Genomic DNA, 12,034 nt, shown 5'->3' on the forward strand with positions numbered 1-12,034 from the left:
CCGGGACGGCAGACAGCTCTGCGCCGCCATCCCGAGCGGGGCGGGACTTAGCGCCCCGCTCGGGATGGTGGCGCAGATGTGCCTGCAGTCCCGGCAGGGCAGACAGCTCTGCGCCGCCATCCCGAGCGGGGCGGGACTTAGCGCCCCGCTCAGGATGGTGGCGCAGATCTGCCTGCAGTCCCGGGACTGCAGGCAGCTTTGCGCGGCCATCTGGAGCGGGGCGGGCTTCGCCCCCGGCTCCCGATGGCCACGCAGAGCTGCGCTGAACCCGGCACGGCAGACAGCTCTGCGCCGCCATCCCGAGCGGGGCGGGACTTCTCTGCTGTCCCGGGGAGATTTTAAAATGCTGGGGGTCGGCAGCGAACGCTTCGCTCCCGCCCGCCAGCATTTTAAGATCGCCCGGGGCAGAGGAGAAGTCTCCGCTGTCCCGGGAAGGCAGGCGGGGGGAGCAAAGACTTTTGCCCCCCGCCGGCCTTCAGAAGAGGTCCAGGACCTCTTCTGAAGGCCGGCTGTGGGCGAAAGTCTTTGCTCCCGACCGCCAGCAATTTAAAACAGGTCCCCGGAGATTTCCCTATGGGCTTTCGTCTTGCGAAGCAAGCCCATAGGGAAATTCGTCTTGCGAAGCGCCTCCGAAACAGAAAATCCTTTCGTCTTGCGGGTTTTCCGTCTTGCGAGGCATTCGTCTTGCGGGGTACCACTGTATTATATCCAGAGAGTGCCCACATAGCAAAGGGTTTGTGTTTTGTCCTGCTGTAGTCCCTTTTGTGAGCACTGATGGAATATCATTTCCCCCCTTGTAAAAATAGTGCCTATAGCTGCTTTGTAATAAAGGTACATGCTAAGGGGTGATATTCCACTCCAGTTCATCTAGGTATTTTGCATTTATTGTTATTTTGATTTCTTTAAAATTTTATTTTATTGCAACTATATTCCACCATTTTTTGTATAAGACAGAAGCTGTTTTACTGTGTTGCTGTTGGAAGCAATAATAGTTGGAAGAAATATGTTACTGGTCTTATTGACTTGCTTCCTTATGGGACTGTTTTCTTCCTGCTCCTCAGCTGACAAACTAGATGCTGATTACATAGAAAGGTACCTAGGGCAATTGACTCCCATGCAGGAAAGCTGCCTGATCAGACTCCGTCAGTGGTTGCAAGAAACACACAAAGGCAAGGTAAGCTGTCTGTTTGGTGAAAGTAAATATTAAGCCGACTTAGCAATCAGGTGGTCTTAATTACTTTATTATAGAACTAGTATCCTTGTACCTACTGCATATTTTTATATTTAAGGGACCCTGCCTTTCCTCTATTTTACACATTGCTGAAATTGTTCAAAGTTTTTGTTTAGACCATTTCTATATCACTTAATATATATAAATATCTCTGAGCAGTGAACACTGAAAACAATGATAAATGTTACAGAAACACACAATTAAACCATTATGGGCAGACACCAAGGTTGATGGAGCCCAATCAGGCTGCCCACAGCTGTGTCTCATTCAGCTACTCTCCACACACCCAGCACCCCGCTACAGCAGCTTAGGTTGGGTGAGTTTCCCAGGGGGTCTAAATTGTGGCAAATATAAAAGCCCTCTACTCACAGTTCTATCTAGGGTCTCCGCATATCTCTCCTCCAGCAGCTCTTTTGCAAGTTGTCCACCTGTGTTGGTGCTGACTGATCTGGGTGATTAAAATGCAGCAATCGCTAGACAGAACAGAAGAAGCAGATAACTTGGGCCTAAACTTAGTTGTACAGTGGAACCTTGGGTTACGTACCGTCCTCCTTATGAACGCTTCGGGTTATGAGCTCTGCTAACCCGGAAGTAGGTGTTCTGGGTAGCAAACTTTGCCCCGGGATGCGAGCGGAAGTTGCACACCAGTGGTGCGGCGGCAGCGGGAGGCCCCATTAGCAAAAGCGGTTTCGGGTTAAGAATGGACCTCCGGAATGAATTAAGTTCATAAACGGAGGTACCCCTATATTCTAGATTGTTAATGAGGACAGTAGTTTGTTTGTTTGTTTGTTTGTTTGTTTGTGTTTTCAAAATTTGACATATGAGTTGTTCTTATTCTGCAGGAATTCTTTAAAGGGTCATGCCTTTGACAATAGGATGAGTCTTGCCTTCTTTTTTTGCTCAGATACCCAAAGATGAACATATCCTCCGTTTTTTGAGGGCTCGTGACTTCAACATTGACAAGGCTCGAGAGATGCTGTGCCAGTCACTGACCTGGCGCAAGCAGTACCAAGTAGACTACATCCTGCAAACATGGAGACCACCTTCTCTTCTGGAAGAATACTATACTGGTGGTTGGCATTACCATGACAAAGGTAGGAAGCTCACTTTAAGCCAGGGTACTGTGCTCTGGGACATACTATGTTATGTGGGTTGACCGAGGCCACATGTCACTCTGTCACCTAAGGACACCTCTGAGTACTTCTGCGCTTAATTTCTGAAAGCGTGCAAGCAAGAAACCAAGAAGTCTTATTGTAACACAGGAATGGTCATATGTAATCAGTAAAGTTTAGTTGAATCCATTCCCTGTTCTTCCGTGTTGCATCTGTAAACTTCTTACCTATTGCTGGTGTATGTTTACTTCCCTGCATGCATTTTCAGAGTTGATAAATTTCACATTTCACAAGTTGGCAAATGTAGCGAAGCAGCCTGAGATGTCCTCTGTGTTCCAAAAAGAAATTGGATGGGAACATACTTGGGCAATCATGCCTTTAATTTTTTAATATTCCCAGTTAAGTACAGTAGGACACAAACAGTGCAAAAACATATTCATTCAGCTGCTTTGTTTATTTTTTGTCTTTAAAGATGGAAGGCCACTTTACATACTTCGCCTTGGTCAGATGGACACGAAAGGTCTTGTGAAAGCACTGGGAGAGGAGTCACTCCTTCGTCATGTAAGGAGATGCTTCCTTTGTATTATCTATGCATGGTTTCTCTAGAAAAGCTTCAGGTTTCAGTAGGTCCAGTACTCAAGAAGGCAGTTTCTGCATGTGCTTTAGAGGGAAGTGAGGGGCAGATGGGGCTTAGCAATCTGTGAACGTAGCCCAGGTTTGGAGAAGGAAAAGCCCGCTCTGTTTTCTTTTGGACCACATCAGCAGAATGCCTTGTTGTCTGGGCACTCCAGGATTTTCATACAAAGTGCCCAGGCTTGTGCCCTGGGAAGGTCCCTTTGGTTTGACATCACCCCCAGGGGCACTCCATTGTCTCTGAAGACAGACTGATGCCAACAATACACAATGGGGAGATTTTATCATTTATAACCTGAAATATTACAACAGGGTCTTAATTGGTCTTGCTGTGTTCTAAGTAAAATTTTGTCATAACTTGCAAAGCCTAAAATTTAGAGAAGGTATGGGGATGTTCCTTAGTAACTGAAGTCATTCCTTTGTTCTCCTTTCAGGTACTGTCAATTAACGAGGAAGGACAAAGGAGGTGTGAGGAAAACACCAATCTATTTGGCCGCCCAATCACGTTAGTATCCGCCCAGTTATGCAATGACCCCTTTCTTTTTTTGCTTCATGTAAACCTTGGCAATAAGAGAACATTTTTTAAAAGCATGTTGATGCCTTGTCCTCAGAGCAGAATTATTTTCACAGCTAGTGCTAAGGATGCATTTTAATCTGGAACCTGTCACTTCTATGGTGCTGTGGTCTAAGCCACTGAGCCTCTTGGGCTTGCCAATCGGAAGGTTGGCGGTTTGAATCCCCGCAACGGGGTGAGCTCCCATTGCTCTGTCCCAGCTCCTGCCAACCTAGCAGTTCAAAAGCATGCCAATGCAAGTAGATAAATAGGTACCACTGCGGTGGGAAGGTAAGTGACATTTCTGTGCACTCTGGTTTCCGTCACGGTGACCCGTTGTGCCAGAAGTGGTTCAGTCCTGCTGGCCACATGACCTGGAAAGCTGTCTGTGGACAAATGCTGGCTCCCTCGGCCTGAAAGCAGCGCCGCAACCCCTTAGTTGCCTTTGACTGGACTTAACCGTCCAGGGGTCCTTTCCCATATGTGTGTGTGTGTGTGTGTGTGTGTGTGTGTGTGTATGGATGGAAAGGGGAAAGATTGATCATTGTAGCTTTTTTCACACTTTACAAATTTGTGGGAGTGCCATTTACAGATGCACTGTTCTGTGCAGCACTTGTGAAAACACCGTTAAGCCTCATACAGGAAGATTGGATTCGTTGCTTCTGGTTTTGAATGCCAAATGCGTAGCTTGAGAAACAGCTTTGTGGATTTCACCTCTTTCAGATCTTGGACCTGTCTTGTTGACCTTGAAGGGCTGAACATGCGCCACCTCTGGCGCCCTGGAGTAAAAGCGCTCCTTAGGATTATTGAAGTGGTTGAAGAAAACTACCCAGAGACCTTGGGAAGGCTTCTGATTGTGCGAGCACCCAGAGTGTTCCCTGTTCTATGGACTCTGGTGAGTGATGGTGCTGGGGAGACGCTACCTACTCTTGGCTCTGGCCTTAACGAGAAGATATTACTAGTCTGTTGGGTCCCACCAAGGAATGAAAAGGGAAACCTATGAGTTCTGTTTTGACAGACAAGGATATGTCTTTTCTGGGTTCAGGTTCCTGTCCAGGTAGTAGCAACTTATTTAATGCAGAATTTATATTTTGGTGCCAGAATGAAGATAACTGTAAACTGTAAAACACCTTTACAGTGAGAGTTACTGTATTACTGTATTACAGGTAATAATGCCATATCTTGTTTGGGATAGTCCTTGGGTTCAAAAATGCAAGGTCTGCGCTGATGCACAAAAAAACTGCCAGCACATTTGCAAAACTAATCAGGGACCTGCATGGTTTCAAATTGGATGAGGGTCTCTGTGTTGAGATTCCTGCATTGCAGGGGGGTTGGACTAGATGACCCCCAGGATCCTTTCCAACTGTACAGTTCTATGATTCTGTGGAGCACATCTTCCTCCTGTATCTTTACTTTTCCCTCTTATTCAATTATAGGAGAAACTTTGACTGGTAAAGTGTTACATGGTTTAACCCCAACATTAAAGCCTGCCTCTTCACTCATCTCATTTTATGGTTTCTAAGTTCAACAGAGAGTGCTTTTTTCACATCACTAGGTCTAGATATCAAGCATTTGCAGAGAGTTCTTCAAGTCCACCCTACCACAAGAAAATATTCCTCCAGTTATAGACTTGCTAAAGACCAAGAGTGACTTGTTTGGACTGGCTTGCGGGTTGAGTTTTTAAAATGCTTTTTGCTGGGACTTGACCATTCTTTTTTTAATGTGTCCTGAGAAGAATAGCTTTTACATTCTATTTCAGGTGAGTCCCTTTATCAATGAGAACACTAGGCAGAAGTTCCTCATTTACAGTGGCAACAATTATCAGGGACCTGGAGGGCTTGTGGATTATCTTGACAAAGATGTGATTCCAGACTTCCTTGGAGGAGAATGTGTGGTAAGTTTGGAGAATGTGTGTACTACAAAATTCTTTGGTGAGACTTTATCTTGCTTATCTTACATTACATCCTTATAAAATGTTTAGTTCTATTAGTGTGCTGTGTGCAATTGAGATACAAGCTCCTGTTGGTGCTGAGCTCTGTATGAACACCAGGGCATAACCTTTACTCTTAGTTTTGGAGAGAAGGCTAAAGAAGCTTTAATAACTGTATACAAATATGGCATGGCAGTCTGCACTTGTGCTATTATTAGTACTTGCTGTACAGTATTACTTGGGTTGTTACACAGTGCAGGAGGACAGTATGTGGGCCTTTGGATAAAGTCAAAATATTTCTGTTGGAAAGATTACTTATTTTAACAAAAATGTTTTCAGTAGCCTGCAGAGACATTACTGTCTCTGTGTCCTTCGTTTGCCAAAAGAAAAGTGCTGTCTATATCCTTGATGTAAGATCCATTCAATTGTCAATGTTATAATTTGTAATCTCTATGCTGCCCCAGGGGGCACCCTGTTTAGAGCAGAATTAGTGATTTATTTCTAGAATTTCTAGAATTCAAGATGCTTTGGTGATTTATTTTTTCCCCTTCAGGCTGTTGGCAAAAAAACTGCTTGGTTTGACTTATGAATCATTTATCATAGTTCAGATAACACTTCTACTTTTTATGGCAATTGGCAAAACTATTGTAAAAATTCAGACCGGATGGTTTATCATAGTACAGATTCAACTAGAAATGAGTGAGTGACTTCTTCAACAGAAGTATTATTAAATGTTGTTGCATTGTTTTGTTAATTGCTTGGAGATTATTTATTGATTTGATTTGATTTCTTGCCCGCCTTTCTCCCTAAGGTCACAGGGCAGGTTGTAGCAATTTAAAATTCAAACTTAAAGACAATTTAAAAATATGCTATTTTAAAATGCTATACTATTTTAGGTACATATTTTTAATAAATAATCAGAAAATTCAATGAGCAGCACATTTATTCACAGTGCATTCTAGCTCATCTAGCAGCATACAGACACACTGTACCAAATCAAAGATCCAAGCTCCCTGTTATTCTTCAAAATCTGCCTTTTTGCTCTTTAACCGTAATCCCCAAAATGAGCCTTGCAAATTAATATTTGCATACATTCATGCAAACTGCAAAACTCCATTGCCTCATTTTCTCCTACGTTCCATCTTGAAGGAGCAGCAGACAGACTGCAGTGTCTGTCTTAAATATGTAGAATATGCTTCCATGATTTTTTGCTGTCTGGCTTCTAGGCTGGACTAGGCTTCCTACTATTTACAGTAGACCCTCTTACCTTCTTAGCTTGGCAAAGCCTTTTTATCAGCCAGCCTTCTACTTCATTGACAGCAAGATTGAGGACATGCGAGTCCGAATAATGGACATTCTCTGGAGTATGTATATGTGGATGAATGAGTGAGATAGAAATAATGAAAGTGCTTTCAGAATTCACCTGGTTGCTATTCTTGTTTGCATCTAGTTAAAAGGTGCTTTAGTGGGCAGGGTGGGGAATGAGATTGTTTCTGTTCTCTCACTTTACTTGCTATATAGTAGGAAGGTGAGGCTATGCTGTATGAAATTGCAGGGGATATTCTGTTAGTTGGCATTGTTTTAAAGTGTTGATCTGCATTTTGAAATTCACTCTCCATCTCTCCCCCATCCCACAGTGTAATGTGCCTGAAGGTGGCCTTGTTCCCAAATCACTCTATCAAACAGATGAAGAGCCTGAAATCTCTGATCATATCCGCCTCTGGACAGAAACCATCTATCACTCTGCAAATATATTCAAAGGTGCTCCTCATGAGGTAGGATGAGGAAGTTAGTCTGGTCAATAGAAGGGTTAAAAGTAATAGACCAAAAAGTATGTGTATGTGGTGAATGCTCTGTGCTCTTCTAGATTTGGCAGTTAGGTTTAGGTGGAATTTTGGAGATGCTGTAAAGGAAAGGAACATTGCCTGGGGTCTAGAAGCATTTCTTCAAATTCCTGATGTATATGCTCCAAATACCTCATTCTTCGAAGAATTAAAACTCTACTCTTCCTACTCATAGTTATTCTGAGTCTCTGTAAGAAGTGCTCAGTCTGGTATTGGTAGAAGTGCTGGTGGATGGTTGTGTCTTCAGATTCCCCTGCTTTGGCATAAGCCCTACTACCCAACTAATATACATTCTGAACTGGGGCACCCCATGTCCACAAATACAGAGCTAGTGTGTGAGGCTTGGCATCTTGTGCTTAGGTTCTGCACAGTCAGGAGAAAATTGGAATAATTTAAAAAATATATTTGTTGAGTTTGCTAGTTCCTCCCAAAAAGGAGAATCATTTCTGTGTTGCTTAGAGCCAGATGTTGCTGCACTAGTTAATTGATTTTTGGGACAATGCCAGCACTGAATTAAACAGGATGGATGCTGTCGTTTGTTATCTTATCCAGATAGTTGTGGAAATCTTGGAAGGTGAATCGGTGATCACCTGGGACTTTGACATTCTGAAAGGAGATGTCGTGTTCAGCCTCTTCCATTCCAAGAGAGCACCTGAGATTTGCCGCAAGGAGCCTACAGTGCCAAATGCTTTGACTGCGGGGGATAATATACAGCTAATAGGCAAGAGCTGGGTCCTGGGGGTGGACTATAGCCGTGTGGAGTCCCAGTTGGTGTGTCGTGAAGGCGAGAGCATCCAGGTCAGTTGCGGTTCCGTGCCTAAGATCTCATTCTTGGCCTTTGTGATTTGATTGTCATAAATATTTGGGAACTTCCTTTTTCATTTTTAAAATTACATTAATGTAGGTACCCATCATTAAATATCCCCAGGGTGGCTTACAAACTCAAAACAGTTTTTGAAATAAGGCCATTTCATTGTTCTGTGAAATTCCAACATGGGTGAGGAGCTTCTTGATATCAACTGCTAGTGAGCATATTTGATCCACCAACTGTCCTGTGAAAAAAAGCTTCCTGTGGCACTTAGTTCTGGGATGTTACATATTTTATAATATATTAAATGTGCAGTGAAGTACCCCCTCTCACTGCATTTTATTTTTGTTGCTGCTGTTTACCTTTTATAGATGGAAAACTGAACCAGAGATAGTAGTGAATTGCCTCTAACACGTTAATGGCTGGACATGAATCCAGGCTTCTCATATTAAAGCCCAGTATACTTTATCCAGTAGAATGCCCTAGTTATTACTGTTGACTAAACACAGGAGGAAAACCTATTGCATAGAATTAAGTTCTATGTCTCAGAGGAATGGGTTTCAAAATTTCTTCCTTTTAAGATCTTCCCATATCAATATCTGCCAAGGAATCCCTGCAAATCTGCAATGGAACCCTGGCATGTTGTAGGGGTTCTGGAACTTGTTTATGTCACATGCTCAATTCATGGGAGGGCCCTGGTCAAGCTTCACCATTGCCCTGTATGAACTGAAGGTGCATTCCAGTACACACCCAATATTATTCTTTGACTGCACACTGCAGGGAAAGATTGGTATTGGCCCAGCAAGCTTCTCTACCATTACTAAGATTGTCATTGAGGAGCCCCTGATAAACTTGCAAGGAACCTCAGATTAGGTGCATTTGGATCACACTTTGCAAATCCCTGTTTCAGCTAAAAAGACCCAGTTAGTTGGAAAGTGTTAACGACTCTACCTGTTGACTTCCCCTGGCCTGCATGCATCAGTTTTACTTCAGTTTTTGGCCTTTGTTTCAAGATGCCAAGATGGCTTTGAAACAAAGCCAATCAAACATAAATCCTTTATGTTTACCTGATTGGTTTTCTCACTATCTATCACTTTTCAGGGTTCTCATGTGACTCGTTGGCCTGGCTTTTATATCCTCCAGTGGAAAATGCATAGCCCAACTCCCTGTGCTGGGACCAGCCTCTCTCGGGTTGATGATGTCTTGGCTACACTCCAGGTCTCCAACCACAAGTGCAAGATCATGTATTACTATGAGGTGCTTGCATCCAAGGAATTCAGGTAGGGGGGATGCAGGAGGAGCTATTACATGACTTGTTCTATGTGGGGATGATGGGCATCAGTCAGTGCTTGGTATGGTTCTTGAAAGCTATCAGCAGGAGTTCTAATAACTGCCTTGCTGCTTTCTTTGATCTACTTCTTTGTCCTTTAATCCAATATAATGTTTTGCTCAATTAATAAGATAATAAGCTTGCAACACACCTGTAGTTCACAAGTGCCAATAATGTGAAGGCATTCCCAAAGTTTTTATCCCTGCTTTGGTGCATCACCATGTGAACTCAGTTCTCCAGGACAACAGAGCTCTGCCATCAGTCTCTTTCCACTGTTGGTATGTGTCTTCCAGGTGATCCAGTTAAGCATATCTGGATAGCTGTAAGCATGGAAAATGGTGATGGTATTAATCTTGCTACCAGTTTCTGCTTTCGTAGGATTTATCAGGATTGCCACTTAAAATGTTTTCTTTCAAGGTGGAATTAGATTTTTGGCAGCAAATGAGAGATTACCAATCCTGTTGGGGTTTTCATGGAAGAAGTGAAGGTGAATTGGTTGTTGACCCTTCCCCAACCCACTAACTTTCATCTTTCTTTCTTTGTATTTCAGGGGGTCCATGACAAGTCTGGAATCCTGCAACAGCGGATTTTCACAGCTCAGTGGAGCAACAACATCTTCCAACCAATCGCAGAGCAGCTCTCTGATTTCTAGATAACATCATCTAGGAACTTGCTGAACACTGATCAATGAACTGCTCCGCTGAGATGCTTTCCTCAGGTCTCCTCCATAGAACGAGCCAAAGAGTCCTGTGGCGGAATGCTAGTGCCTAGGGATGGCCTTCTAGGGGAACACAAGTAACAGCAGTTTGGACACAAAGATGTTTCTAGGGAGCCGCTTGAAATCCTTGCTTTTTCGGGAATATACTTGCAGCTTCTAAACCTTGAAGACTGATTTTCCTGGACCGTGTATTAACAAATCTGTGCATTAGACTGCATATCACTTTTGCATGAATTTTACGTGATTCCTATGGTTTAAAGGGCTCTTTCCAGTCAACTTAACTCTACGTAAATGTAGAGCTATCTGGTGTTGCCTTACCTATTAGGACCTGTAGAGCTGTCTCTTATGTGTAGCAAAAACTAGTCTAGTTTCACTGGGGCATCAGCCAGTGCCATTTGTGTTTTAACAAGATGCATAAGGTGCCTCGGTAGCAGGGATTACATGCAAACTGCTAATATGTACATAAATAGATGTGGGTGGGTGGGAGGAAACAAGGTTTCCAGGTTACTTCAAGTAGGAAACATATCTGAGGTTAGATACCTAGATTTAGCTAGCTTAACATGCTTTGGCATCCCTGAGAGACCCCAAAAATGTACATAAGTTTCTCCTGCAGTGCACAGAAACGCCTTCTTTCTTAAAGGAGTAAGCACTGATACTCCCCCCACCCCCATTTTTTCTCAGGTCTATGAGCAATAAATGAGTAGATCTCTGCCCCATCCCTCTCTCAGGGTAGGAAGTGAATTCCATTACAAAGGGCTAAGCAAAGCAATATTTAATTTCTACAGGCACAAAACAACTCCACAGTGTTGACGAAGCTCTTATTTTTGAAAGCAGGCACAAATTAAAGTTGGGGTGGGCACTTTAAGAGTGTGTGTGTGTGTGCGTGTGCGCGCGCGTGTGTGTGTGTGTGCATGAATATATGAAAATTCCTCTTTATTCAAACAAGATTAAGACTTAAATTAATAACTTATTTGTATCATTTTATAGGTACAACTCAAGTATGTATTATGAAATATGCCCCTCCCTTTTGGTGTGTTGATCTTTTGGGGCCAGAAGGAGGAATTCTGATCATATTCAGCTTTGTAAGGCTGTTTCACTGAAACATGGTTTCATAACTGGATATTTTTGGAGCACAGGACTGCATTATGCAGAATTACCTGCACAGGTCTCCATTTAATCTTTTGAGTTTGATAAGGTTGTGGCCTACATTGTAACTGGAAAACTGCTCTGGTAATACAACCCTGAATAATTAAGGACCTTGATTTTGTAAAATTTATATGCCCTGGAACGATAACACCTGGGACTGCACAAACTTCACTGTGGGGTGGTCATGGTTTATTGATAATAAGATTGTTGTGAAGTTACATACAAAGGGAAGAAAAGGAGAGGTGAATGTTGAGATACTTCTGAGTATGCATGAAACACGAGTTCTCCTTGGCAAGGTTTATTTTTACTTCCTGTAATTAGGGGATAAGTAAGAAGACAAATCAGCTGAGATTCCAGCTGCCTTCGCTTGCCTGTGTGTTTGTTCAAAGGTGCACTGCAGTGCTGGGGAGAGAAAAGGGAAGCTAGCAGGACCAGTCACTACAGCAAAGTGCGTCAGTGTTGGTGTTTCTCTGTGCAGAGGGACTGCAGGGAATTAGCTGCCCAAGCTTGCCTTAGAAGCCTAATTCCAAGCAATCCTTTTGAGGAAATAGCTGTAATGTGTAAGTAACACTTTCGGTTGCTTTATCGTAGTGCAAGGCTGAATGTTGCATGCAATCTCCTGAGAGGAGGTTTAATGAAAAGCAGCTTGGGGCAGGGAACAGGTAGATAGGGGGCAATTTTGAGCTGAAAAACCAGACAGTGGAGAGGAAGAGTTACCGGTAACTGCAT

At 43.2% G+C, this 12,034-nt stretch overlaps 1 protein-coding gene across 2 annotated transcripts in view; it reads left to right on the top strand.

The window, feature by feature from the left end:
- The window catches only part of SEC14L5 (SEC14 like lipid binding 5), a 46,124-nt gene extending 34,671 nt beyond the window's left edge, over positions 1-11,453 (top strand). For both annotated transcript variants that reach the window (XM_083473666.1, XM_083473665.1), the window contains 10 exons: positions 1,062-1,174; positions 2,136-2,325; positions 2,816-2,904; positions 3,411-3,481; positions 4,253-4,424; positions 5,289-5,423; positions 7,097-7,234; positions 7,856-8,101; positions 9,213-9,391; positions 9,992-11,453. In XM_083473666.1, the coding sequence (XP_083329792.1) occupies positions 1,062-1,174; positions 2,136-2,325; positions 2,816-2,904; positions 3,411-3,481; positions 4,253-4,424; positions 5,289-5,423; positions 7,097-7,234; positions 7,856-8,101; positions 9,213-9,391; positions 9,992-10,097 (1,439 nt within the window). In that variant the 3' untranslated portion in view covers positions 10,098-11,453. The remainder of the gene's footprint in view (positions 1-1,061; positions 1,175-2,135; positions 2,326-2,815; positions 2,905-3,410; positions 3,482-4,252; positions 4,425-5,288; positions 5,424-7,096; positions 7,235-7,855; positions 8,102-9,212; positions 9,392-9,991) is intronic.
- Positions 11,454-12,034: the final 581 nt, after the last annotated feature.

This window comes from Podarcis liolepis, assembly GCF_965112155.1.
Source record: "Podarcis liolepis genome assembly, chromosome: 14".
NCBI classification, from domain to species: domain Eukaryota; kingdom Metazoa; phylum Chordata; class Lepidosauria; order Squamata; family Lacertidae; genus Podarcis; species Podarcis liolepis.